Source organism: Gavialis gangeticus, unplaced genomic scaffold (genome assembly GCF_001723915.1).
Source record: "Gavialis gangeticus isolate Ggan-Ray unplaced genomic scaffold, GavGan_comp1, whole genome shotgun sequence".
NCBI classification, from domain to species: Eukaryota; Metazoa; Chordata; order Crocodylia; family Gavialidae; genus Gavialis; species Gavialis gangeticus.
In genome coordinates, this window is record NW_017729032.1 from 245,601,379 (window position 1) to 245,626,430 (window position 25,052).

Here is a 25,052-nt window from a genome sequence, read left to right on the forward strand (position 1 = left end):
ATAAATTATACTTTATTTTGTGGCAAAAAAGGCTAAGGTTACAATTTCTTGTATAAAGCCTCTTTTCTTCTGGCAAAATAATTTTATATACCACAGTGTAAGTTTTTCCATGTATGCATAATGCAATATATTACACAACACTTCTACATTAAATAGCAAAATAATCAAAGGTTACAATTCTAAGACATTGCATTCCATTTGTCTCTTAATGTTCCCATTTTCTTAGGAAAGTGCATTTCTGTCAGTAGGCCACATGTAGGTAAAGGCTGAGGTTTAATCTTAGAAAACTGGTATTATTCTACTGTGGGAGGCTTGTTCAAATAACCTGTAGATTGAAGCAATTAAAAGTCCCATGCATAATGTGTTCCAGTGAGCAGGGGGATGGAATCCCTGCCCCCCCCAACTTTAAGAATCAACAGTCTTTTATATTGAAATACACAACACCACTACAATTTCTTAATGAAAATAATTTTGCTTAATTCAGAAGACTGGGCACATCTACACATGCATATTAATACGACACAAATTCTGATGCATATCATGCTGGATTTTATTGCTCCTGGGCACCAGGTTTGCATGTACACCTGGGACTGCAGCACCTTGAGCTGGGTTGGAGCAGCCTCAGCTGGCAGGGGTGTCACAGGGAGGGGTGGTGGTGTCAGCCTGCTAGTCTGGGGCTGCTCTTATCTGGCTCAGTGTGCTGCGGAGGGGCTGGCTGGGGTAACAAGGGTGATTCACTGTGGAGCTAGCTGGCAGGCAGTCAATGCACTGAAACACCCTCATGCCCAGCCTGCAAGGCATCAGCATCTACACATGTGCTGCACCGTAAAAAACTGCAGCAGGGTAGTACTTGTATTTACAAGTACTACCCTGCTGTGGAGTTTATTAGTTTCCTGTGATGCCGAGACATTTATTGCAGAGCTAATTAGTCAGCTCTGCAGTAAACATACGGTCATGCCCTATATTCCGTAGTTTAATCTGCCTAGGATGACTCCCAATAACTGCTATAGTACTTGGGGGGCATTAGGGTGAATACTTTCTCTTTGGTATGTACACTTATAGTGGCCTTGAACATCCTAACCTTTTCTTTCTGGATCCATTATCTAATTTTTTTTTATTTATTTTTTTTAACTCGTCAAGTTCATTTCATAAAAAATAAATTTTATCTTACCATGTATGTTTGTTCCTTTAATTTGAGTCTTGGGAAAACACTAAGCTTGAAATGTACAAACATTACTTCTTGTAATGCTAATTAATGAGAGCCATGTTAAAGAGATTGCATGACTATCTGTTACTGTTAAGTGCTGTTGTCATTGTTTCAGTTTCCTACACTCCCTTGCCTCCAAGGAGATGGAGTTATGACACCATTTTGGCTGTAGACCAGAAGATGGCTATACAGGCTTGTCTTCACTTGAAAACTAATATGGATTAATAGAAAGTATGAATCAAAGTACAAAAGCTGTTCCTGAATATCTCCATGTGTGGACAATTTTATTCTAGAGTAAGCATGCCACCTTCCTATTTAACTTATTCCACACGCAGAGCTGATCAGGAACAGATGTATGCATAGAGAAGCCTGACACGACCATCTCCCTAGGCTTTTTTTCTAAGGCACATTCTCAACAGAGTAAAAGCGAAGCACCATATTCCCAGTTCGAGTATACCATAAATTAAAGTTTTGATGTACCTAGATTTAAGGCATTTATAAAGCAGCAAGATGCTTCTTAGCATTTGGGACTAATTTTCACTCAGAACCAGTCCAAGCGGATTAGACTGTGGATTGGGATATATCACGCGCTAGCTAAAATGTCAGTACTTGAGGTGTCTTAAAATACATTCTGCTACACTTAAGGTTGTAGTCACAGCATGCTTCTATAATGTCTCCATCCTAGTAATATTCACAGCTGTTTCCTGTGTTCTTTGATTCAGCAACTACAGTTCATCCTCACTCTGGAAATCCTGTTCTTAGAAGATCTCTTTAAGTACAATCCCTCAACATTCAATATTGCCAGCTAGATTCCCAAAAATGGAATATGCAGGGGCCACTCTGAAGAAGACAGACTGGTGTAACTAGTTCTGCAGTAATGTTGCCACTATTATCTAATCTAAACTACCTGTTCACTTGTTATGTTCTTCAGAGTTCTAACCCCATGGCGATGTTGCAGTTTTTTAGTGCAAAAAACACTAAGGGAGGAAACAACTTGGCTCTCAATGTCTTGTGCTGCAAAACAGCTCTTTTTGTGGTCCCAATAGTTTTGGCTTTCCTGGAAGGTCCTCAAAGATGACTGCCATTGGAGGGTGGCAAATTACACAGATGTGAATAGTCAGAGTCAACATTCTCTCAAAAGCTACAGTAAGTAACCTTTTCTTGTATTTAATACAAAGGTTTTGGTTCCAGAGCTTCAAATTTAAAATAAATACTAACCAGTCAGTATTAATACAGAAAGACACAGTACATGAAAAGTACTTATGGTGCAGTTTGTCAGACATTTATAACCAAGTCATACCTATTAAATTACTTTTGACTAAGCAATGGCTTCCCATCCACAAATACATACAGTGCCTTAAAAATATTTTCATCCTTTTTAACCCACTAAAAGCAACAACTGTATTTTATAGCTGAAATTTACTGATTTTTAAAGGGATCAAATGGTTTGCCACTCCATTTTTCAGATAAAGTATTTCTTTAAAAAATAATAATTTAAAAATCCTAGAGACCCTTCCCCCCCCACAATCAGTAACTATGCACAAGGAAGCTTTACCGGCACTCATGATGTTCCTTGATAATAGCGTTAAAGGTGTTCTGGTGTAAGCTTGTCTTCACTCTTTTTTCCCTCTGTCGTCGATTGCAAAACCAAACTCTGACAACTTCCTTCTCAAGATTGAGTCCTTCAGCCATCCTCATGATCTCTTGAGAAGAAGGTTTACTTTGTTCTCCAAAGTGTCTCTCTAGAGCTTCTTTTGCAGCAATGCTGGATGAAAGAATCATGTTTATTGTCAATAACTCTCATATATCAAGGCAGCTATTTTAGGATAAAGTTAAAGGATGAACATTGAAAATACAGCACAAAAATAAGAATGAGAAAATGCACCAAGTGCATTTGAGGTATTTGTTGATATAGGCTTCAAAAATTGAATAGACTTTTCAGTGTGGATTATTTTAAAGGAAGAGATACTAAGGTGGTTTCTCTAACTGTACAGGAAAACCACTAAACATTCATCCTTTACATCCTGTGCAGGCTGTACCTGGTTACTAGAAAGAAATATAATTATGTGTACATTCAGAAGTGTGACTAGCCATTCCATCTAGTAATAGGCAGCATCTTAGCTATCCAGAAGACACAAACATATATGGAGATACGTGTACATGATACAATTAGTCTCACTCAAGGATAGAGTTGCAACAGTGAATGTCATTTTCTAATCAAGTTATGTATCCCCTTACATGGGTAGACCTTTAACATTTTAAGAATTGTAAATTACATGGATCAGTATAATTTGTTCCAACCAACACATGTCTCAAAAAGTCTAGTTTAACCTTTTTGTTTGATTAATAGTCACCAAAGGTATGTTTTGGCTGTGCAGGTCAATAAATACACTAAGTTAATGACAGCATTTTTCCCATATTTCTGGAAAACTAGGATGGATATTGAAAGAATGTCACCTTTCTTGGTACTTCTTTTGTTCTTGTTGCTCTAAAAATAATCTTGGATTCACTTGTATAAAAAAATGTACACGTTACTGTTTTGTGTTTCCTTTTTAGAGCCAGTTTTACCAGTACCTTATATTATTTTGGCCACAAGGGGGCACTCTGTGATTTACTCTTGATATGAAGTAGGACTAGTTCTCCTAAAAAGGTGGAAGAAACTTCAGCCAAAATTCTAGTTCCTGAAAACTTTTTCAGTTGTACCTTTAAAATGAACATTGAAGTTCTGTTTTAATTATCCTCGCTTCTTGAAATGAACTAATCAAAAATCATAATGTTCTATGAATGCATGGCTGTAGAATCATCAATGTTTAAACAGCTTTTAAAGGATAGAACGACAGAAAATATTTCCCATACCCACATTATATTGGTCCTGGACTTGATAGCAAGTTACTGCTATATCAGAGGAGGGCATCAGGAGCTCGGTGAACGACTCTTCACTAGGAAACCCCCAGAGAAGACCAGGACCAATGGATACCAACTTCTGGAAGGCTGCTTCATGCTTAGTACCAGGAAAAACTCCTTATCAGTCACTGTCCAGACTGTGGAATAAACTCCCTCCAGAGGTGGTGCAGTCACCTACCCTGGAGGTTTTCAAGAGCAGACTGGACAGTCACCTTGCTAGGGTCACTTGAACCCAGTTTTTTCTTCCTGCCTGGAGTGGTGGGACTGGACCCGATGATCTGCAAGGTGCCTTCCAGTCCCTGACAATCTATGAATTACAGATAATTTGATCTGGGTGTCCAAAGATCCAGCATGAGAACTACACTAATGTGGTCCTTTTCTTTTCCAGTTTCTGTTATGTCTTCAGAAACATATTTATGGACAATTCCCACTAACTTGGGTGGACTGTAGATAAAGATTAAATTTTCTGATTGTTTTTGATATGATTCCCAAACAAGGGTCCAACATTCCCAGAGTTATCTGCACAGATTCCTACAAAGTGCCTGGACTTTTCCTGCACTGTGTGTGTAACTGTACAAAGCTGTGTTTATTTATAGAACAAGGAGAAGCACTTAACTTGCCTGGTGTACAGATCAAGTGTTTGATGATTGCCAGCATGGTGCACCAAACAAGTAATACAGGAACAGAGATACAGGTGTCAGATGAGTGGTAGCCTGCCATAGAGAAGTGCAGCTACACGAGACACAACTTCACATTAGCATAGTTTACTGCAAAATAAGCATGTGCATCTACATGTGTTCATGCTTACTTCACAGTAAACCTCCCTAATCCCAAATAAATTCACTACCTGCAAATGCAAGTAGCAAATTTACTTGAGATTAATAATGGTGTCGTAGTACTTGTGTAGACACCTGACTGGGAGCAAAATCTGCTCCTGGTCAGCTGGCCACCAGCAGCGGGAGATTGCTCCCTGCCCCCAGGAGCTACCTGCTGCTAGGGCAGGCTCTGCCACAGAAGCTTGAGCAGAGAATATGTCCCCCCATCCCAGCAGCAGCCAGCTCCATGCCTCCTGCTCCAAGATCATGATCAGGGAGCAGGCACTGGGAAATGCTCATCTCCCAGCCCCAGCTCCATGGTCCCAAGGCCAGTGCTGAGAGACCCTCATCTCCTAGCCTGAGCTCCAGGATCACAAGGCTCAGGTTGGGAGATCCTTATCTTCTAGCACCAGCTCCACAACTGGGGTTTGGAAAGAGCTCCAAGAGTGCAGTAGATCCCAGCCCCCTGCCCAGATCTGCTGGTGGGGCAGCTACTAGTGAGCCACTTCAGCAATTATAGAAAGGGTCTTGGGTAAAAAAAACACCTTTGAGAACCCTGCCGATTGAAAATCACATGAAGAGGCATTCTCATCAACAGAAACCAGTCTGGAGAAAAGTTACTCTTAAAACATAATTTGTATGCATCCTACACTCTCAAGAATAGCAGCAGAGCTGTGAAGGCTGTCTTTACACCTTAGGACCATGACTTGCTAGGGAATGGGCTGGCATGGAAATCAGCCCTCCTTAGCCTCCCAACACTAGTTGGTCATAGAGGGTGCTTATACGTGTAACAAAATTGCCCTTTTTAGCAATTTAATCATGTCACACTTTACACATGTGGCGGTGTCACACTGTACGCATACAGCGGCATACTGTAAATTAAATTACTTTGTTATGTAGCAAACTAAAACACATCCTGGTGTATTTTAGTTTGCCACGTAACAAATTGCAACAATACATCCATTCCCAGGACCTCCTACAGATCAGAAGCCACTTGGCCCATCAGCAGCACTCTCCCCAGCCACAGGCAGGCTCCATGGGGGGGGGGGGTAAGATGCCTGGCAGGCTTCCAGCACCCAGTGCACTGTCCCCGCCACCTTCCCACCACCTGGGACCAAGCTGGCTTGCCCCTGGGGCAGTGCAGGAAGGCAGCAGGAGTGCAACTGGGTGTGCTGATGGCTGGAGAAAGTGGCAGGGATGGTGCATAGGGTGCCGGAAGCCCAGGAAAGCTCAAGGAAGCTTGGGATTGGGATTCCAGCACCCTGTGCACCATCCCTGGCACCTTTCTCCAGCCGCTGGCACATCCAGCTGCTCTTCTGCTGCCTTCCCACGCTGCCCCAGGGGCAAACCAGCCCATTCCCGGGTGGTCTCAGGAGACAGGAAGGTGGCAGGGACAGTGCACAGGGGTGCTGAAAGCCTACCAAGCCTGAGCGTCCCCAAACATGCCCATGCTTCTGAAGTCCTATGCACCTTTGGATCAGGCTGGGTGCTGCCTTCAAGATGGGGCAGCATCTGAGCAGCTAGCACTGCCCGGGCAGGCCTGGGAGGCACTGCCACTATGAAGGGAAGCACCGGGCCCCCCTGCAGCTCAGGGGCTGAGAGACCTGGTGGCAACTCGCATAGGCAGGCTCCGCCAAGAAAAAAAAAAAGCAGCGAGGGGCCCCCACTTTATTTTTTCTGACGGACCCTGCCCACCTCTCCTGCAGCCAGGGGGTGAGTTGCCAGCAGTGTCTGAGCTGTAGGGGGCCCAGTCCTTCCCCCTGTCATGGCGGTGACCCCCTCTCCCCACACAGGCCACCTGGGCAGGATGCTAGCGGGCCAGGGGCAAGCTTTGCCTGGGAACAAAAAGAAAATGAAGTGGAAAGGGGTCTGATCCTTTTTTTTTCTGGTGGAGCCTGCCTGCAACTGGTGGCGTCTGAGCTGTTGGGAGCTCTGTTCCTTCCCTCTGTGGCAGCGTCCCCTGGGGCCACTGGGGCTGGGTGCTAGGGGCCAGGTGCTGGCTCTGAGCAGCTCTGGGCTCACTGGCAGCTTTTACTTAAAAGCCCACCAGTTCAAAATTCACCATTTCAATTTAGGGAGAACTAAACCCCGGCCTTGTGTACAAGCCGCCAGAACTAGCAGGCAGTCCCACTCTTACTATCAGCCCTATTTGGAAGAGCTGCTGGGAAGGACAGGTACCACCACTGCAGGCCCTCCATGTATTGAGAGTCTGAGCTCAGCACTAGTTCAGGTTTTCTGTGAACCTGTACTGCCTGTCAGCATCAGCTACTACCCAAAGGTATCTTAGTGTCGGCCTGAGGCGGAAGAGACTCTAGCCAGCATTGGCTTCCTTTTAGTATTTTGGATTTCTCACCTCCTAATGACTGACTATACACAACAAAGACAGTGGACCCCCCCATTTATGCAGTTAGAGGCATTTGTGTTTTTGAATGATTCCTGGGTGAATTCGCTTTCCTAATGGAAGAGAGCAGAACATCTTAGTGGAGAGGGAAGTCCCCACTGCAATTCCCAACATGTTTAGTTAACAGGATTCAACCTATCCCCATTTCATATTGCTTTGTTTATTTATGTATGTTTATGTGCAATCGCTTTAGTAATGTGACATTTAAACAACAATGGGATTCCAGCCTGCTCTGCTTCCATATGCAGAGGGGGCTGAACTTAAGTTAAGAGAAACATGAAAAACACCCCCAAAAAGCCAGCTCTAAGCATGCTTCCTTCTTTCTCTTTGCCCAAAAAACCCTACTGCAGAAGCTCTGCTGGTCTAGATTCCTAGCAGGAGGATGGAAAATTAGGAGAAAAAAATGTATCATTTCTTTAGGTGGTTCCTAAATGGGATCTATTTTCATTTAATTAAAAATTGTACTTTTCATTGACAACTTCCAGTTTTTTCTTCTAATCCTAGATAAGGCATTTACAGGAAAATATAACTTATGTTTTTAATCCAGTGGAGGCATCTCTAAGTAAAAAGGACTTCCAGTACAAAGTTTCCTAAAGTATTTATTACCTTATGGTAGTTCTGCGCTTCCTTTTTCGCTCATTCACTCCGACCTTTTCATTGTACAAAGCTATATCAAATAAACAAAAAAAAAAGATCTTCAATACAAAATGAAAGCCAAGCACAATCTTTGACAGCAATAATTGTTACTGATATTTTAATAGTGGAGAATGCCAGACACTGGAGATGCATACAGAATACAGTTGACACCTTGAAATCCTCTCTCTCTGGGCCATCTGGTGGCTGAGTGACATAACTTCAGGATTCAGAAACAAGTGATGGTTTATAATGTAAAAAAGCTGAGGGGATCTTTTCATGTTTGGTTTAAAGCAGGTTCATGATTTCCACCCCCTACCTTTTTTAAGAGTTTGTGCTTAAAATACGTTTGACACTCAACCCTGGATAATGTTCCTCTCAGTGGACTCTTAGCACAACCTGGGCCTGGCAGGCCACTGGAACTAGTCTTTGGCATTTTCAGGAAGCCAACTGTCAAAAAGCATGTATAAGAGCATCCGCCCCAGCTCCTGCTGTGTACACATAAAACCACAGGTCACCCCATAAAAAATAACCCACTGTGTGCCACAGGAGAAGCAAGGGGGTGGCATCAATGCAGAATTTATTACGTTGAATGAGCTCATGTGATCCTAGGAAAAAGATTATGCTCACGACACATAGGAAAGCAACAGTCCTTTCTGATCTAATGTTAAAGGACTCTTCTTTCCTGACCCCAAATCTGATGCTTTCTTTCCCCCTGAGTGAGCCAGTACAATTTAAAAGCACAGCCCACCCAAGCAAAACCTACCTGCAGCAAATACTTCAAACAGAAGAGAAAAGGAAAAGCAGCAAACTAATGCATTCAAGGGGAAAAATTTCTTTCTGGCTCCAGCAGGAGACCAGCAGAACCCCAAAGCATGAAATTATTCCCATATCCTTTTGTTTGGAATATCATTCCCAAATTTCACTCCTCTAATGGTTAGAAACCTTGTTCCAATTTCCAGAGTAAATTTGTTCATAACCAGACTGTGGTCATTTGTGTAATTATTGCTTTTCTGCTTTCCTAATATTCATGTACTCATACACATATATATTCATGGTCTCTCCCCTCACTGTTACCTAGCTCAACATACCAAGCTCTTTTAATCTCCTCTTATGAAATAGGTTCTCCATTCCCCTAATCACTCTAGTAGTCCTCCTCTGCACCTGTTCCAGCTTAATATTCATTTTTTAATATAGACAAGAACTGTATGACTAGAAATGTACACAATATTCTAAACGGAGTCTTACACATGATTTTTACTGTATTACTAATCCTTCCTTGTGCCTGCTACAAATAACCAACTTAATATGCCATGAATTGCATTAGCCTTTTTTTCCTGGCTGCATTAAAAAAAAAAGGCTAATGCATCATGGTGTACTTCAGTTCATGGTATGCATCAATAGCACGTAGCCATCTTGCAATCAATACAACCAGGTCCCTCTCTTCCCTCATTACCAGAAAGCTGTTGACTCCTATTTTACAGCAGTAGTTCTGGGTACCATGCACATGACTTAGCACTTTGTACTATTGATAGGCAATCATCAATCCTCTGGATCATGGTGTACACATAAGAGGTCTAGTCCGATATCTGATGAATAGTACAACATAGTTATTTGTATCTTATGAATAGTACTGTACAACACAGGTATTTGTACTATTAGATTCTTGCTATTTTTATTATTCCCCTGTATATGGTGACCTAGTTAGTCCTATAATTGCTTCCCAACTTTGTACCATCTTCCAGTTCCATTTGGTTCAACTGTGCTATTCTGTACCTTCACATGGGTCTAACAGGTTTCTTCTCCATTACCAAAAAAAGTCATTTGACCTTACTGAATTTAATATAAATACTACTTGTTCAAACACTAAACAGGTAAACAAAAAGCTTAACCAAGGGAAGTCATCTACTAGATATTCTACACATTAAAGGGATTCTTGTTTGGGTATGAAAATAGGTGTTACAAATACCTACCTCCTACTTGTTCTGCTTCCTCCAGCCACTTGGACAATATTGATTTCAGTTTGCAGGCATTCTTGAAGCTCAGCTGCAAATTTTCAAATCGGCAGATAGTAGTTTGACTGAATTCAGAGCCATGCACAGCAGCCAGGGCTTCTCCAACATTTGTTTGGGTATAGCCTATCATAAAGTAATAAAGAACAAATATAGAAACCTTAAGTTTTCTACTATGACTGACTTGTATTAAGTCACATGGCCATTTATTAATACCCTGAAAACACACTTTTTTGGAGGGGTGGGGGGACGACATATCTATGCTCTTCTCTCTGCTCAACTTATTTTCCAGGGAGAATGCAATTTTTACTAGTGTGCTGGTTTCAGGAATACAAAATTCAAACTCAAGCTGCATACAGGTGTTTATTTCTAGCAGTAAGAATTTTTCTGAAATTCCAGCCCTCTGGCGGGAGAACTACAGAGGCAAGCTCACCAGCCACTGAGAACTGTACTCCCTAGGCCACCCCCACCCTTAGGGGAGCCCATTACTTGACAGCCTGTCCTCTCCCCTGCCTGGGAACAACATAGGCTATATCAATAGACAGCCCCCTCCATTTTAATGCACCCCAGAACACTTGCACATGGGCTGATTAAAAGCAGGAAAGTAGGGCCAGGGATACCTTCCATGAACCTTAGTCCTGGCTCTCTGGCTTTTAAATCACTGTGTGCACCAGCAGCTGAGCAGCACACATGACATTTAACGTCTGTGGGGCCAGTTCCTGGCTTGATGGACTTTGCAAGTCTTACCCTGAGCCCAATTCCTGATTCCTGGGCTTTGCAATCCATGCCCCCACTCCCTAACTGTGTGGCAGGAACAGCATTTAAAGCCTGGGGGCAGAAAACTGGCCTTGGAAACAGCCTCCCTGAGCCCAATTCCCAATCCCTGGGCTTTGTAATACTGCCCAGGATCAAGAGGCAGCAATGGGAAGCAAGAGGGAGACAGCAAAGCCCCACAGCCTCTTTCCCAAACAGCGGACTTGGGGGGAAGAGGCAGGGACCAGTAGCTGCTGCTCCCCTCCACTCCCAATGTTTGTCTCCCACTGCCTGGGAGAAGTGACAGCTGCTGCCCTTATGCCTTCTCAAGCCCGGGGTGACCCTGCAAAGCATAGGAACCTTTCCCGGCAAATCTGCTCCACCTGGTCCCTGGGAGGACTTAAGCCTTGGGGAAGTGTACAAGTGTTCATTCTCCTGGGAAAAACTCTCCTGGGATCCACTTCTACCTGATTGGAACTGGGCTTTTTTTTCTCTTGGAACTGTTATTTTTAGTCCAGGAGAAACAGCATAAATGCTTGTATACTAGTGGTTTCTACTGGGAGGGTGATGATTATCAGTTATGGACAAAATATCTTTCTAGATGGTGTCCTTTAATCTGAGGTGTTTGATGATGCTCACCAGCCCATTTTTGATCTCATATCACTTTCATGCTTGTGAAACTCCCTTGGTTTCAGTTGAGTTATACAAGTTACAGATCTGAGCTGGGATAAGAATCAAACCCCAGTGCTTTAGTTATTAAAAGCAAGGGGGTTTTGTGATATCTTTTCTTGGACCAACTGTATAGTTGGGACAGAATCCTGGGTAAGCTGTCAGGGACAAACTTTCCCTCTGCATGTTGTTAAATAGTGCTATTTGACCACTACAGGATGTATGTAGGGTCACTGCTGACTGCACAGTTACTGCAAATTTCATCAAGTGAGGCTCTGTAGAATTCCTCACAGAGAATTATGATTTAACTTTAAATGTCAGGGGTCTGTTTAGCCCATAAAAGAACAAATGAGCAAACAAAAAGAGTTAACAAAAACCCAACCTTGTGCTTTATGCTTAATTCTCAATAATCACATTCATTCTCAAAATTAATTACTGTAATAACTTATTACAGGAATCATTTTCAAACCAAGTTTGATTGTTGTGTCCAGCTGCAGTTTCTCATTACATACCTGGGCTGTTAATTCTTTGGGGAAGGAGCTTTCTATTACTGGATATATTTGCACAGTGCCTGGCTCAATGGCACCCTGATCCCTGAGTGAGCCTCTAGACAGTACCATTATGCACAGAAGAATGTAAAACTTATCATTTCCATTGCTGTTTCCAGGAATGAACTTAACCATCAGTTGAGAGTTTTACTGTGTACTTCAGATTTCTCAGGCTTTGTAGATTTCGGTCAAACTTAAAAGTTACAGCTGTGATTCAACCCGAGTGCTGCGAGACCTTGTGGGGCACTGGACTACAGTAGCACAATTAGCTTTGCAATCATCTGTATATCATTCACAAGATAAACCCAAAGGTTTCAAATAGGAATTTCTACTGTCAAAAACATTCTGACTCGTTGTGACCCTGAATTCTTTGCAACTAAATAATTCCTCTTTAATTTTCCTGTAGTCAAAAAAGGAGTTAAGGCTGAGAACTGGCATTTTCTGAGGTGTACCTTTAAATCCAGTGAGGGTGTTTTGCATCTATAAAGAGTGAGAATGGCTGACTTACAGAAAGATTTTCAGAAGACACAAAAAAATTCTTGAAGAAAAAACAGATTTTACCCAAAGAACCTTGTCCACTTAAAGAAAACCCATCACTTTTGTCTTGATATTACTCATCTTGTTGATTCTCTAACATTTGTTTTCTTAACCTCTTCTTAACATGATCTTACTTTTGGAATGGATTTCAGAATGATTCATGGGTGCAGATTTATGCCTACTTGCATAGTACCTGAGAGTTGAGAGACAGACCTGAGAGTTGATTTAACCAGACACTGGAAAAACACACCAGTACACATAGGGCTCCTATGATGACCACGAAAGGTGACTACCACCTTGCCCAGCTACTAGGATATCAGGGAAAAGCAGGAATAGTCAGAATGCACATGCACTGAGGCAATGTATGGCTGCAATTTTGGCCCCATGTGGGATTTTTGGGGGGCTAGTGAAGCCCCTGGATATACAGGTACACAACAAATTCAGGGTCAGGGTGGGGTCTCCAAAATCCATTGAGTATACTTGGCCATACTCCAGACATGACTCTGCATTTCTTTCCCTCCTCCTCCACCTGGGCCAGTCTTACAAGGTACTGAATAACTCCTGAGAGGTGCCAAGAGCATGCTTACTGATTTCAGCAAATATTGTCAGTACTAAGCATTGCATGATGTCAACTTCTGCCTAGCAGGTCGTTATCCACTTATTAGGCTTCTTGTGTACATCACATGTTTATCAGAAATGGCACTAAACCCAGTGCTGGGGTCCTATTTCATTTAGTAGGAATTTTGTTCTTATGTGTATTTAGAAGTAGACCACTGTGAATAATTACCCCTGAAACAGTCTTGGGTTCTGAAAATCTTGCCCATTCTCTGACTGACACAACTAAATAGTCATAATATACAGCAACTGCAAATAATTTTCCAAACAGATTCCCACTGTTGTCCTCATTTCTGTACCATAACTGGAAGATAATATCTCTCTAGGCATAGAATTAATACACAGATGCTTCTAAGTCTCATAAATTACTTGATTTTATAGCATTTGAATTTACAGTAAAATGGAATACTCTGTAATGATATATTGTTATAGAAGATAAAGCCAAGAATATGACTCTTAATGCATAAAGATTTTGTATTTGTTAAGATTCTGTATTTGCAGTGCTCAACACACAAATGTCGTTTTTCAATATGGCACAGAAAGTACAGGATAAGCTTCCTCACACTGCCTTCCTGGTGTCCTTCAACCTTGTTCCAGGGGGGAAGAAATCTCTAGAGGACAAGGGATAATCCAGCAATCACGTTCATTCAGCCTTTGTACTTTCCTGAGGCTACCAGCAGATATGATGTGGGGATCTATTAACCAGGAACCAACATGATATTATTCATTCATTTTACATATTTCCCAGTAGGCACCAGATGGTAACAAAGTAAGGTCACCACCATGCACACCAATGGTTAAGTATATCAAATAGGAGATAGCAGTACTGCCAATTTACATGCACCAGACCTCATGCCCATGAGGTCTGGTGCATGTAAGTTGGCAGTACTGTTATCCCAAGTGAGATGATATGGCATCACCTTGTGTAACAGAGCATGTCATGGGAAAGAGAACTGGGACAAGGGAATACATCATTTACTGTAGGAAGCTGCAAAAAAGCTTTAGCTTATGATGTGTCATATATCTCCCCACCAGAATAAAGCTAATTTAACAATTAGCTCTCTCTGGGTAGGAAAACCGGGAGTACTATGTACAGCAAAAACTCTTAAAATCTTGACTGCAGTAATCTTCAAAAAAAAAAAAAAAAAAGCTTATTAATTCTATAAAAATCTTCCAGACTTGGGAAAGCCTTGACAAAGGTAGCCTAACATATTATAAGGTATATTAGATTAGAAGACAAAACATGCAAAACTTGGGCTTTCATTTGTTTTTTCTAGCTGTCATCATCTGTCAGAAAATACATACCCAGTTTAATTCTCCTGAGTTTGAACTCATTAGCAAACTTCTCCAGCTCCCTGATTTCAGGGGAATCCATATCTATTGGCTCTTCAACAGACTTGGGTTTTCTACGGAATTCCTGCTTGAAGTCAGTAGCGGTTGGATCGTCTCCAAGAATAGTCTGGTGCATGGGTGTGAAGCCATGGCTCAGAGCACAGGAACTGGCACTCAGGGCATGTTCAGGGAATTTATAAAGGCAAGGAGTCAAGCTACCTGCATGAAGCCAAAAAGAAAACTCAATACAATTATACTCCAACAGTGCACTGAAAATGTGTTCAGCTTTGTAATCTTACAGAACAGAGAAGAAGGGTGGCCTAGAATTTAGGACATCAGCCTGGAACCTGCTGTCACTCTTTACATCAGTTTTCCAGGTGTAGAAAGGAAATTATAGCACTAATCTTTTCCACAGGCATGGAGGCTGCACTCAGATGCATAAGTAGGGCATTTTAAATACCTTAGGCACATGGATATTTGACTTGGTCCTTAACTGCTGCAAAAAATCATAGCTTCATTGAAGTGAAAGGATTTATCAACCCACACCTATTTAGGATTTGGCCTACAGTCTTTTTGTTTTGGAATACTCTAACAGATTACTACATTTAATGTTCAGATTGGATTTTATATGGGTTTGAGTCAATGGGAGATTTATTTGAGCAAAGTCAAGATGTTGCCTAGAATGTTATAAGATATTCACGATTATTTCAACTTTAGGACAAAAAAATGTACTGATTTTTGTTCACTCCTATTAGAACAAAATGTGTCATTTAATCAGGATTAATGTTCTTTCTTACTAGGCACCATGTGCATGAACAAGCGCACACACAGACTGTTTAGGTCACAGGCAAGGCAGATAAAGCACAGGGGAAAAAATCCCCAAGAAATATGCAATGCTTTTTACAGATGGGAAACAAGGAGAATAAGATATTTCTTAAAGTACTAGGTACTTCACCCCCCACTGAAATCAAAGAGGCATAAGCTTTTGTTGGCTATAGCCCACATTGTCAGATGATATGAATGGACTTGCAGAGAGCAGGGGTATTAAAGGAATAAAGTAATTTCATTACAAATGATAGGAAAAGGAGGGACGTCTGGGGGGAGGAAGCACTACTGAGAGAGAAGGTAGGTTGATGAGATCAAAAGGGGCACACAAACCAGTGAAGTATGATGTCAACAAAGACTCTGGATTCTTATTTCATTACCTGGACTAACCTTTATAACTCGCTATGTGTTCCTCTATGCTTTGTTAATCCCTTTTGATCCCTTCAACACACCTTCTCCTCTCAGCACTGACCCATCCCCCTATCCTTTCCTCCATTTGTCCTGTCCTTTGCATTTAAATTACTTAACTCCTTTTTATTTAGTACTCTTCCTCTCTGCAAGTTCATCCATAGCATCTGATGCAGCACACTATTGCTTACAAAAGCGTATGCCTTTCTGAACAAGCTGGTCTTTAAGGTGCCACCCTGCCATGCCTTTTGCCTGACTAAGATGGCTAACCATCTCTCTGTACTGAAATCAAAGGGATCCTCAGAGGTGCATAAGTAACTTTTGGATTTAGGCCTAGGTGATTGCCCAGAAGTCACATACACAGCTTGTGACAGACTCAGGATTTGAACCCAGAATTCCTGAATGCCATCCCAATAGCCAAGCAATACCAGGTTCCCTCCCCAACCTTTTTCATCCTTTTTCTGGCCCTTTTCTTGTGCTGTTCATTGCTTAAAGTAAATCTTCCAGAGAGTCAGAAGTTTAATAGAGGTTCTAACATTAATACATTTGTTAGGTCCCTTATACTATGGCTGCAAAAAGATTTGCCAGAAGTGAAAGGGGAAAAAAAAAAGACTAAGTAAAAGGACTTGCTTTGTAGAGTGCCAACTCCATTTACCACATTGGGATGGGGCATGCTGCATGTCTGTAAAATTCGACTCTGGGAGAGACTTGCTGATAACATCTCTGGAGTTGCAGGCTTGATGCCTAAAAGGAAGGGGGAAAATAAAGCAGAGAATTCCAGAACATTGACTTCTTTTGCAAAATAAATAAATTCATATTTCAAACTGGAACCCCTTTTTGCCACATAATTCTTCAAAGAACTTCCCAAAGAACTCTAAGGGACACCAAGAAGGTTTGCAAGAGACACAAGAGAAAAGTATGAAATAGAAGTATTTGACTGTGTGTGCAGAGTAAAAGTTTTTTCTGTCCCAAAAAAACACTTACTTTTCCCATTTCCTCCATTCTTATGTAATATATTGTTCTACCTACAGTTGACCCTGTAAAAATTGACCCCTCCCACCCCTTTTTAAGATTCAATTTTAAGAAAAATAGCTTGTTCCCACCCAGATACATACTGATAAGTACAGATAAAGTCCTTGAACCTCTATTATCTTTTCAAAATCCCATAGGCAAATCAAACAACACACTACTGTTAAGTGCAGCGGTCAGCTCAAATCTGACTGTCTCTAAAAGTGTGAAAAGAGTACATCTAGCTAATCTGTGTTTCAGAACAATGAAACATATTAGTGTCTTTTACATAGTTTAAATTCCACCTCAGACATTTTGGTTTACATTTTCAGGATCCCAAGTATGTTCCAAATAATTAATGGCCACTTCAAAAACTAGAATAGGTTTTAAATATTGAATATTCACTGTGCTAAAATATGTACTTCTGAGGCACTGCTGTATGTTTCCTGCCAGCTCACTGTGTGTGGTGTTTCCCGTCTCAGTGGCTCAGGTAGTGACTTGCCACATGGACTGCCCTTATCTGGAGAATTAAGGCATCCCAGCTCCCTGCTTCCTACAGTGAAGCCAGTAGTCTGAAAGCCTCAAGCCTCAGATGTAATAGGTACCAGGTGCTTAGTATGTCAGAACTCCTAGCTTTATGGGACACGTGGTGGAGCAGACCAAGGAAATCTCCAGAAATTACAGAGTGATGGTGACCTTGGTCACCCATTTTTTGTAACATCTTTTCACCACTATGATGGCACCCTATGTTACACTCTGAACAACCACAGTGGCAGGCCCTTAACAGTGTTGTGCAATATCATCCGCTCTGTTATCATGGCAGCAAAGCAGATGATCTTGCATGGGTCAAAATACCTGGCTCTGAAAGGTATTATATAGGGTTATTGACTCCATAAAATAGAACCATATCATTCTGATTATAGTTGGACCCCATGTATGTCTGCTATATTTATGGTTCTTCTTGAGGTAGGGATAAGATCAATTTATAACCTGAGCAATATGCTAAAATGAAATGCTTTGTTTGAATCTGGAATAGCTTTGAAAGATGGTTCTCTTGTCCTGCTATCCTGCTCTATTCTGCTAGTTTCTACTTAACTTCATTGGGTGTGTCTACATGAGATGCTTTATTGTGTAGTAGTGTAGTTTACCACACAGTAAGCAGGTGTGTCTACATGTGCACACGCTAACTGTGCAGGGAACCTTGCTAATCACAAGTAAATTTGCTACCTGGAAATGCAAGTAGCAAATTTACTTGTGATTGCTTACTGGCAAGGTAGCACTCATGTAGATGCCAGACCGGAAGCAAATCTGCTGTTTGTCAGCTGGCTACCAGGGGACAGGAGATTGCTCCCTGCCCTTGGGAGCTGCCTGTTACCAGGGCAGGCTTTGCCACTGGAGCCTGGGTACTGACTATGTCCCCCAGGGAACTCCAAGCCCCCCTTTCCAAGTTCGCAACTGGGGAGCAGGGGCCTGGGAGATCCTTATCTCCCAGCTCCAGCTGCATGACAGCAGGGCTGTCACAGGAGATCCTTATCTCCCAGCCCAAGCTCCATTGTCACAAGGCCTGCACTGGAAGATAAGGATCCTTATGCCTTAATTCTCCAGATCAGAGCAGTCCATGTGGCAAGTCACTACATGAGCCAGTGAGACAGGAAACAACACACACAGTGAGCTGACAAGGATCTCTCAGCACTGGCTCTGTGACCATGGGGCTGGCACTGGGAGCTCTCTGCTGGCAGGGGCTGGGGAGCCCCCACCCACCTCCTTGATTCTGAAGTGGGGTGGGAGCTGGTAACTGTCCGGGTCAGGAGCAGGTCCCAACCCTGTGCCCCAATCAGGTGATTGAGACCTGGGGCTTGGAAAGAGCTGCAAGGGTGGCGTTGGTCCCAGCCACCTGCCTCAATCTGCCAGTGGTGCAGCTAGCAGTGAGCTAGCTGCTCCACTAGCATATTGGGTCAGAGGGCTGGGACCTGCCCCTCCCTTGCAGTTCTGTCTAAGTCCCATGCCCCTGACTGGGGATCCGGGGCCAGGAGCTCCCTGCTGCTGGGGCAGGGGGACATTGGCCCTGCCCTGGGCAGCAGGCAGCCCTCTAGGGGCAGGGTGCAATGTCCCAGCCCTGGCCAGGAGACAGCTGGTCCTAGTGCTCCCTGCCAGCACTCTAGCCCCTGGGCCAGCCCCAGACCAGCACCCCTGGGCTTGCAGGACCCCAGGAAGTGGAAGTAGTTTTCTGCCATTAGCAGCAAATCTGCTCCCACTTCTCTGTATGTGTAGATGCCTGCCCAGGAGCATTTACTTGCAAGTAATTTACTCATGAGTAAACTGCTTCTGAATCAAATGCATATGTAGACACACCCATTTTGAATAACAATTTATCTATGGCTTGATGGGTCACAAACTGCTAACACATGCTCAGAAGTAATATTAAAGTCTATAACCATCTGCATGGAAGTAGTTTAGTATTGCTGCATGAAATTTGAAAAAAATATCAATTTTATTAAACTCTTTGCCCTGTATACAGTTTCTTTCCCTCTGAAGGACTGGCTTTGTCTCCTTTCAGCAACAGGACCTCTTCAACTAGGCCTGTTGAATGTAATCTAGTAGAAAGTAAAGGACTATTATAAATAAAAAATGTATTTAAAATCTTAACATATTTTTAATCATAAAGCCTGCAACAATTGCTATGTCTCTGTAAGAATAATGCTTCTTATTTATTAAGAAACTAAATCACTAAATCATGCCAAGTATGGCATTTTCTTTGATGTTTTATAACTACTGTATAGTGGTAAGCCCCCTTTATCACAACACAGTGGATGGCAGGGCAATTCTAATAGGCGACATCTATTAGATGCTCATCTCTAACCTCAAGCTACTCTGTTTTGCATCATAAAAGGCCAGAAAGGAAGAGCAGCAAAAATATATATTTTTAATGCATTATCCCTCCCTTCTCCAAGATAAGGAAAAAAGGTGAGGACTTCTTACTGGCCAATAGAACATTCAGAAAACAAAGCCCAAAAACAAGGAACTGCACATTCCCTATTTTGTCTTAAGTTTCACGAGCCCTCAAATTACACTATTTATAAGGAACTTGTTTTTTTCTAGTGTACTGCACCACAGAGTTATGATCATGAACCAATACTGTCATATATGAAACAGGGTGAGCTAAATTCACCAAATGTCAGTAATTATTATTTTTTATTTCATAGTACTTGGATGCCCCAGCTGAGGTTAGGGGCCTATTGCGCTAGGTACTGTACAGTTGTATCATGAGAAACGGTCCTTGTCCCACAGAGATTACCAGCCAGAGTGTAACAGAAAAGAAATGTTATCTCTGCTCCATAGAGAGAGAAATGAGTTACGGAGATGTACCCCACAGTCACACAGGAAGTCCATGGCATCACTTGAAACAGAAAGGGCCTTACTTTGATGTTTTAACCACAAACTGGTGCTTCCTCTCAGTGTCCTCTAACTCTTCAGCCCCTCTGCAGGAAAATCAGTCAATCCATCAAGCCAATAATTCACGTGTTAAGAGCTATTATCTCTTACCTGCCATTACTCCATAGGTAGTCTGTTGGTTTCCATAATGACAAGAAGGGACTGAATAATGAAGACCTGCCGGTGTGTTTCCCAAAGTCGTCATGGAGAAGCATAAATGTGAAGATTTAGGAGTTTGGATCAAAGACAAAATAGATGGGACTGGTAAGAAAATATATAAGGATTCGAAACACATCTGTTCAGTCCAGAGATTTAAGTGTATGCATTATATTTTATTTCCCTCTGCATACTAACAATTTACAGTGATTCTTAACTATCAAGATACAGTATAACTTCATAAATCTGAATATCAAATGTCCAGAATTATCAAAAATCTGGCACTTTTTAAAACTGCACTAGATTGGGGAGTAACAGTGGCCAGTCCGGGAGCAGTGGATTGGGGAGCTTGCACTTGATGGCTGCTGTTGCTATCCACCACCCTGTGCTGCCACTCTGCATGTGGTCGCTGGTCCAAGACTGACCACTGCTCTGGAACCAGCTGTTGCTCTGCTTTAAAAAATTAAGACTTTTCAAATTTCTGGCAGGTGCTCGGTCCTGAGCATGATGGATTCATAAGGTTATACTGTAATTCTGTTGGAAGCCTATGGTAACTCATGAAATGTCTCAGCAGATTAGACAGCCAGATAGAAAACTGGAATGGCCACTTTTTTCCCCAAGAACAATGATTTATCATGCCAAATTGTTAATACACAGAAAGATGTAGACTCACACCAATTGAAGAACAAAAATGAATGCTACTGTATGTTTAAGGAGATCAGGTCCCCAGTACCTATATTTTCAAGAGGAACAATTTGGGATGCTCACTTGAGACACCTTAGAAGGCCCTGTTTTCGGAAGCTTGGGGCACTTTGCAGGGGTCCTCTAAAACCAGCCCCTCAAATGTGTTTCATGATAGACAGGAAAGAGAAAGCAAGATACTCCAAATCATTACCAACTATGAACATTAGGCCTAAAGAAACATTTGCTATTGCAGCAGCACCTCTACATACAATGCATTGAATAATCAGAGTCCCCACAAGTGGCAGAAATGTATTTTAGGTACTCTACAGCAAGCTTGCCCAACATGCGGACCTCCAAGCTGATTTCTGAGGCCCAAGGTGCTGCGATGGGAAATAAAAGTAAACCCTGTACTTTTGTTTCAGGGGGGTGATGTGATACCACTTCCTGTGAGGTCTTTGAATATGGTTTGCCGGCCCCCTGGGTGATAAAAAGTTCATGATCTGGCCCCACATTCAAAAAGGGTGGACAGCCCTGCTCTACAGGCACCCTGCAGCAGCTGATATGACTTGATGGGAGCATCTATGTGATGTTGAAAAAGGCTAAAGTTGAACAGGTTTTTCTATGCTTATACAGCTACAGAATTAAGCAGGTGTAATAGGTATATCATAATAGCTTTTATCAGTATCCATTGATAGCCAGGGAATTGTTACCTCTGTCTATACCCTTCGAGAGCTGAAAAGGAAAAAGAAGCAGGACCTACATTTTGCTATTACTAGGAAGGACCATGGCTCTCCAGTAACAACTGTATTGGTCTCTTGGGGCAATATTTTCACTGACAAGATATTCCTCAAACATCACGGTATTCCTAGCTATTGAGGGGTTTTGGCCAACTTCTGAAAGGAAAATATCAATAGCCTGGGCTGGCTCTAATCTCTGCTTTCAGTGCCATCCATCCCAAAAACCTCCTATGCATTTCTGCATGAAAAAGCTGGTTGTTATTGCTTCTTTTGTGTATTAAAGATATACACAGATGGAAAACTGCACCCAGGAATATGAAAATATTGTCTACTTTTTAGTTACCCTAGAGAATAAACAGAAATTATAAATTCAATGGAGCTGTCTATTCTGTGCCTGAAGGTTTCTCTATGTAACAAAGACCCTTGGCTACTCTATCAGGGAATCAGAACGCATTGGGGGAGGAAGTACATCGCTCTCTGAAGAAATGTTCAGAGGGCCAGATCTTCAGCTAAGGATCTGGTCCGTAAAATTTTAGATCATGTAAATTTGTTCTTATTTAAAGAAAGAACCACAATTTGATACATACATTTCTGGCCATGGGCCCTACTAATAATAGAAATAAAGACTAATAATTATCAAAATTCTGGTTCTTAGAACTACATATTAGTGATGTATATTTACATTGCATACTGACATAATTGTGTGTTAGGGATTTCATTATTTCAACCAATGTATTTATAATGTTACACCCATCTTATTAATGAAATCTGATTAATAAAAATATACCAATAAAAGGAGTATAAGGTTATAGCACTATAGATGTATTTACACTATACTTCTTGTATATACTACTACTATATATCACATTATAGTATATATACTTCTCAAACAATACAGGGAGAGTGAATTAGAGCTGTAGCGTTAAAGTGGTAGTTAGCACAGGTTTTAAAATTATTTGTATGTTATGAAACCATTCCAGTTATCAGTCTGCTAATTCACACACTTCATCATTTTCTGCCATAAAAAAACTGGCCTTTCTAGCTTCCTAGAGAACATATAAGAATTGGTGCTGGAAAAGTATTCCATCATCAAAACTTTATATTTAAATTAAATATAGTATAGAACACTTATCTGTGTGCTATGAATATTACTGTAACTGAGTGTACTTACCTACATTTTAGGATTCTTTTTGTGCATTAAATGAGACAATCATAGAATATTAACACATTTTCAAAATTCAATACTATTCAATAGATATATGGAGGCTATAAACATTGTGAAAGCTTTTGACAGTTAAAAATAACACAAAATTATGTGTAAATATCTTCATACATTTCATTATTTGTACAAGTTCTTTACATGTTCGCACTATAGTAGCACTGTTGGCATTGTCTATTATAAGTCTTGCAACCTATATTTAAAATTGAGAACATTTTCACCATCACAGGTAAATGTTTTCTATTACTGCTCAGTTTCTTATAAGGCTATATTCTGGCTTTTTTATTGAATTAGTCTTCATAGCAAGAAAACACAGCAATTCCTGATCCTGCAGTCTTAGTTCAGACAAAATTCCCATTGGCTATAATTGAATTTGGGTTTGTATAATGACTGAGATTCGGCCTATGACTATTAAAAGCACGAACACAAATCTAAATCATGTAAATACATGTAAACATACACAAAACTATTAGTAACATTTTCTGCCAACATGCGTTTAATTCCTTACCATGAAGCATATGAAAAAAAAATCAATTTAGAAAACGCTGCCATGGAATTATTGCCAAACTTTAGCTTCTTGTTCATATTTTAAAGAATAATTTTTCCCCTAACACTTTGCTACATTATTCTCTTATTAAGACTTGCAAATTTTAGTCTACAGTGCTTAATATGGTGGTTCATTTTTATTCTTATTGACGGGTTTTTGTTTCAAGCATGCTTAATGAGAAATCATTTTATTGAATGCTCAAAGTACAACTCTTACCTCAGTACAACATTAATTGAATCAATAATATAATTAAGATTAATATTCAATTCTTTATTTCTGGAGAACATTAATATTCCAGTGATAAAAATTCAGGTTCTGTACATCTTGAGATTACAAGTAATTTTCCTGTCTATTAAGTAAGATTTGATTCTTGAGTAGCTTTCATTTATAAACTTTTATTACTCACAGTCAAATTTGTAGTCAGATAAATGTACAACATCCTAAGATAAGGAATGGAACTTGTGCTCTAAGTTTCTTAGGCATTTCCGAAAATCCTTTCAATATTTAGATTCAGATAAGACCAAAAAGAGTTTAAAAAGGAATGTTAAAGAGAGTATTGTTCTGACTATAATAAATAAATAAATAAGTACCTGTAGACACGACATTAGTGGCATGGCTGGAGACTGGCAAGCACTCTGCAGCACTATGATGCATCATCAGTGGCAGAGCAGCAGAAGAGTCCGAATTCAAGGGTACAAAGGTGTCAGATGAAGTAAATGCTTGACAACTCATTCCCACAGAAGGAGGAAACACAAAGAAACCCCTTCTCCTATTTTCTAACACAATATATCCTGAGTGATTAAGAGCTGCTCAAACTGTATTTCAGTTCTTTTTACTTGCATATATACATAAACAAGGGCTCCAGAGCACAGGGAGGTCGTGTGCAGGTATTTATACCACTAGGAAATCCCTTTATCCATTTTAATATTCTTTCCCCAGCAGTATTGCTATATCAGCATAGAGCCTCCTTCCTTCCCACCCAAATACAATAGATGCCCAATTAATGGTGGGAGAAAAGGGAAACCGGAGATGTGATTTGACAGATACTTTAAATGAAGGCTTTTGTGAAAGAACAATAAATCAGAAAAAAATAGTGTCTCCCAAGTTTGTAGGAGTGAGACAGGTACAGTTAATGCTGAAGAGCTTTCCAGAGCTAACACCTGCCCCAAAAATCTCATACTGGCAATTGTTTTGAAGGCAATTTGGCTGAGAACTCAAATAGGAGTCTATGAAAGTCCAGAATTTATAAGGAAGTAATTGACACTTATCTAATGTCAGTTGCGAAACCTCTTGTCTTTTGACTTGTTGTGACTGAATAAATCAGAAACACATCACAAAGTAAGCATTTCTGGAGCAGAAAGCTTTATATAAGCATTAACTGCTACATGTTTGTATAATATACATTATATTCATTAACCCCCCCTGCAGATATCATATATATTTTAAAGTCCTGAAAGAAAACAACGTACACATGCTATATATGTAAGCAAAATATAATTTGGTTTATTTCAGTTAACATTTGTTACTGAAGTGTACTGGGTCTTTACAAAAATTTGAGGGTATTTCGATTATAAAAATATTGTGTATAAAAATAGTGCTCACATGTGTGC

The 25,052-nt window shown here is 41.0% G+C and overlaps 1 protein-coding gene across 1 annotated transcript; it reads right to left on the reverse strand.

Annotated features, from left to right (window-relative positions):
- Nucleotides 1-1,156: 1,156 nt before the first annotated feature.
- On the reverse strand, nt 1,157-24,174 carry POU1F1 (POU class 1 homeobox 1). Its single transcript, XM_019525678.1, has 7 exons — nt 24,033-24,174; nt 20,211-20,360; nt 16,286-16,403; nt 14,400-14,641; nt 9,934-10,098; nt 7,934-7,994; nt 1,157-2,972 (listed from the first exon to the last, which is right to left on the reverse strand). The coding sequence occupies exons 1-7, from the start codon at nt 24,172-24,174 to the stop codon at nt 2,759-2,761; spliced, it is 1,092 nt and encodes a 363-aa protein (XP_019381223.1). The 3' UTR covers nt 1,157-2,758.
- Nucleotides 24,175-25,052: the final 878 nt, after the last annotated feature.

What these genes read in the sequence shown, in the direction of transcription:
- POU1F1 (XM_019525678.1), bottom strand. Translation starts at nt 24,174, where the DNA reads ATGAGTTGTCAAGCATTTACTTCATCTGACACCTTTGTACCCTTGAAT. An exon ending in GGAAGCAGAACAAGTAGGAG is followed by an intron (nt 7,995 to 9,933) that starts GTAGGTATTTGT and finishes TATTTGATATAG; the next exon opens with CTTTGTACAATGAAAAGGTC. An exon ending in AAGCGCAGAACTACCATAAG is followed by an intron (nt 2,973 to 7,933) that starts GTAATAAATACT and finishes TCTTTCATCCAG; the next exon opens with CATTGCTGCAAAAGAAGCTC.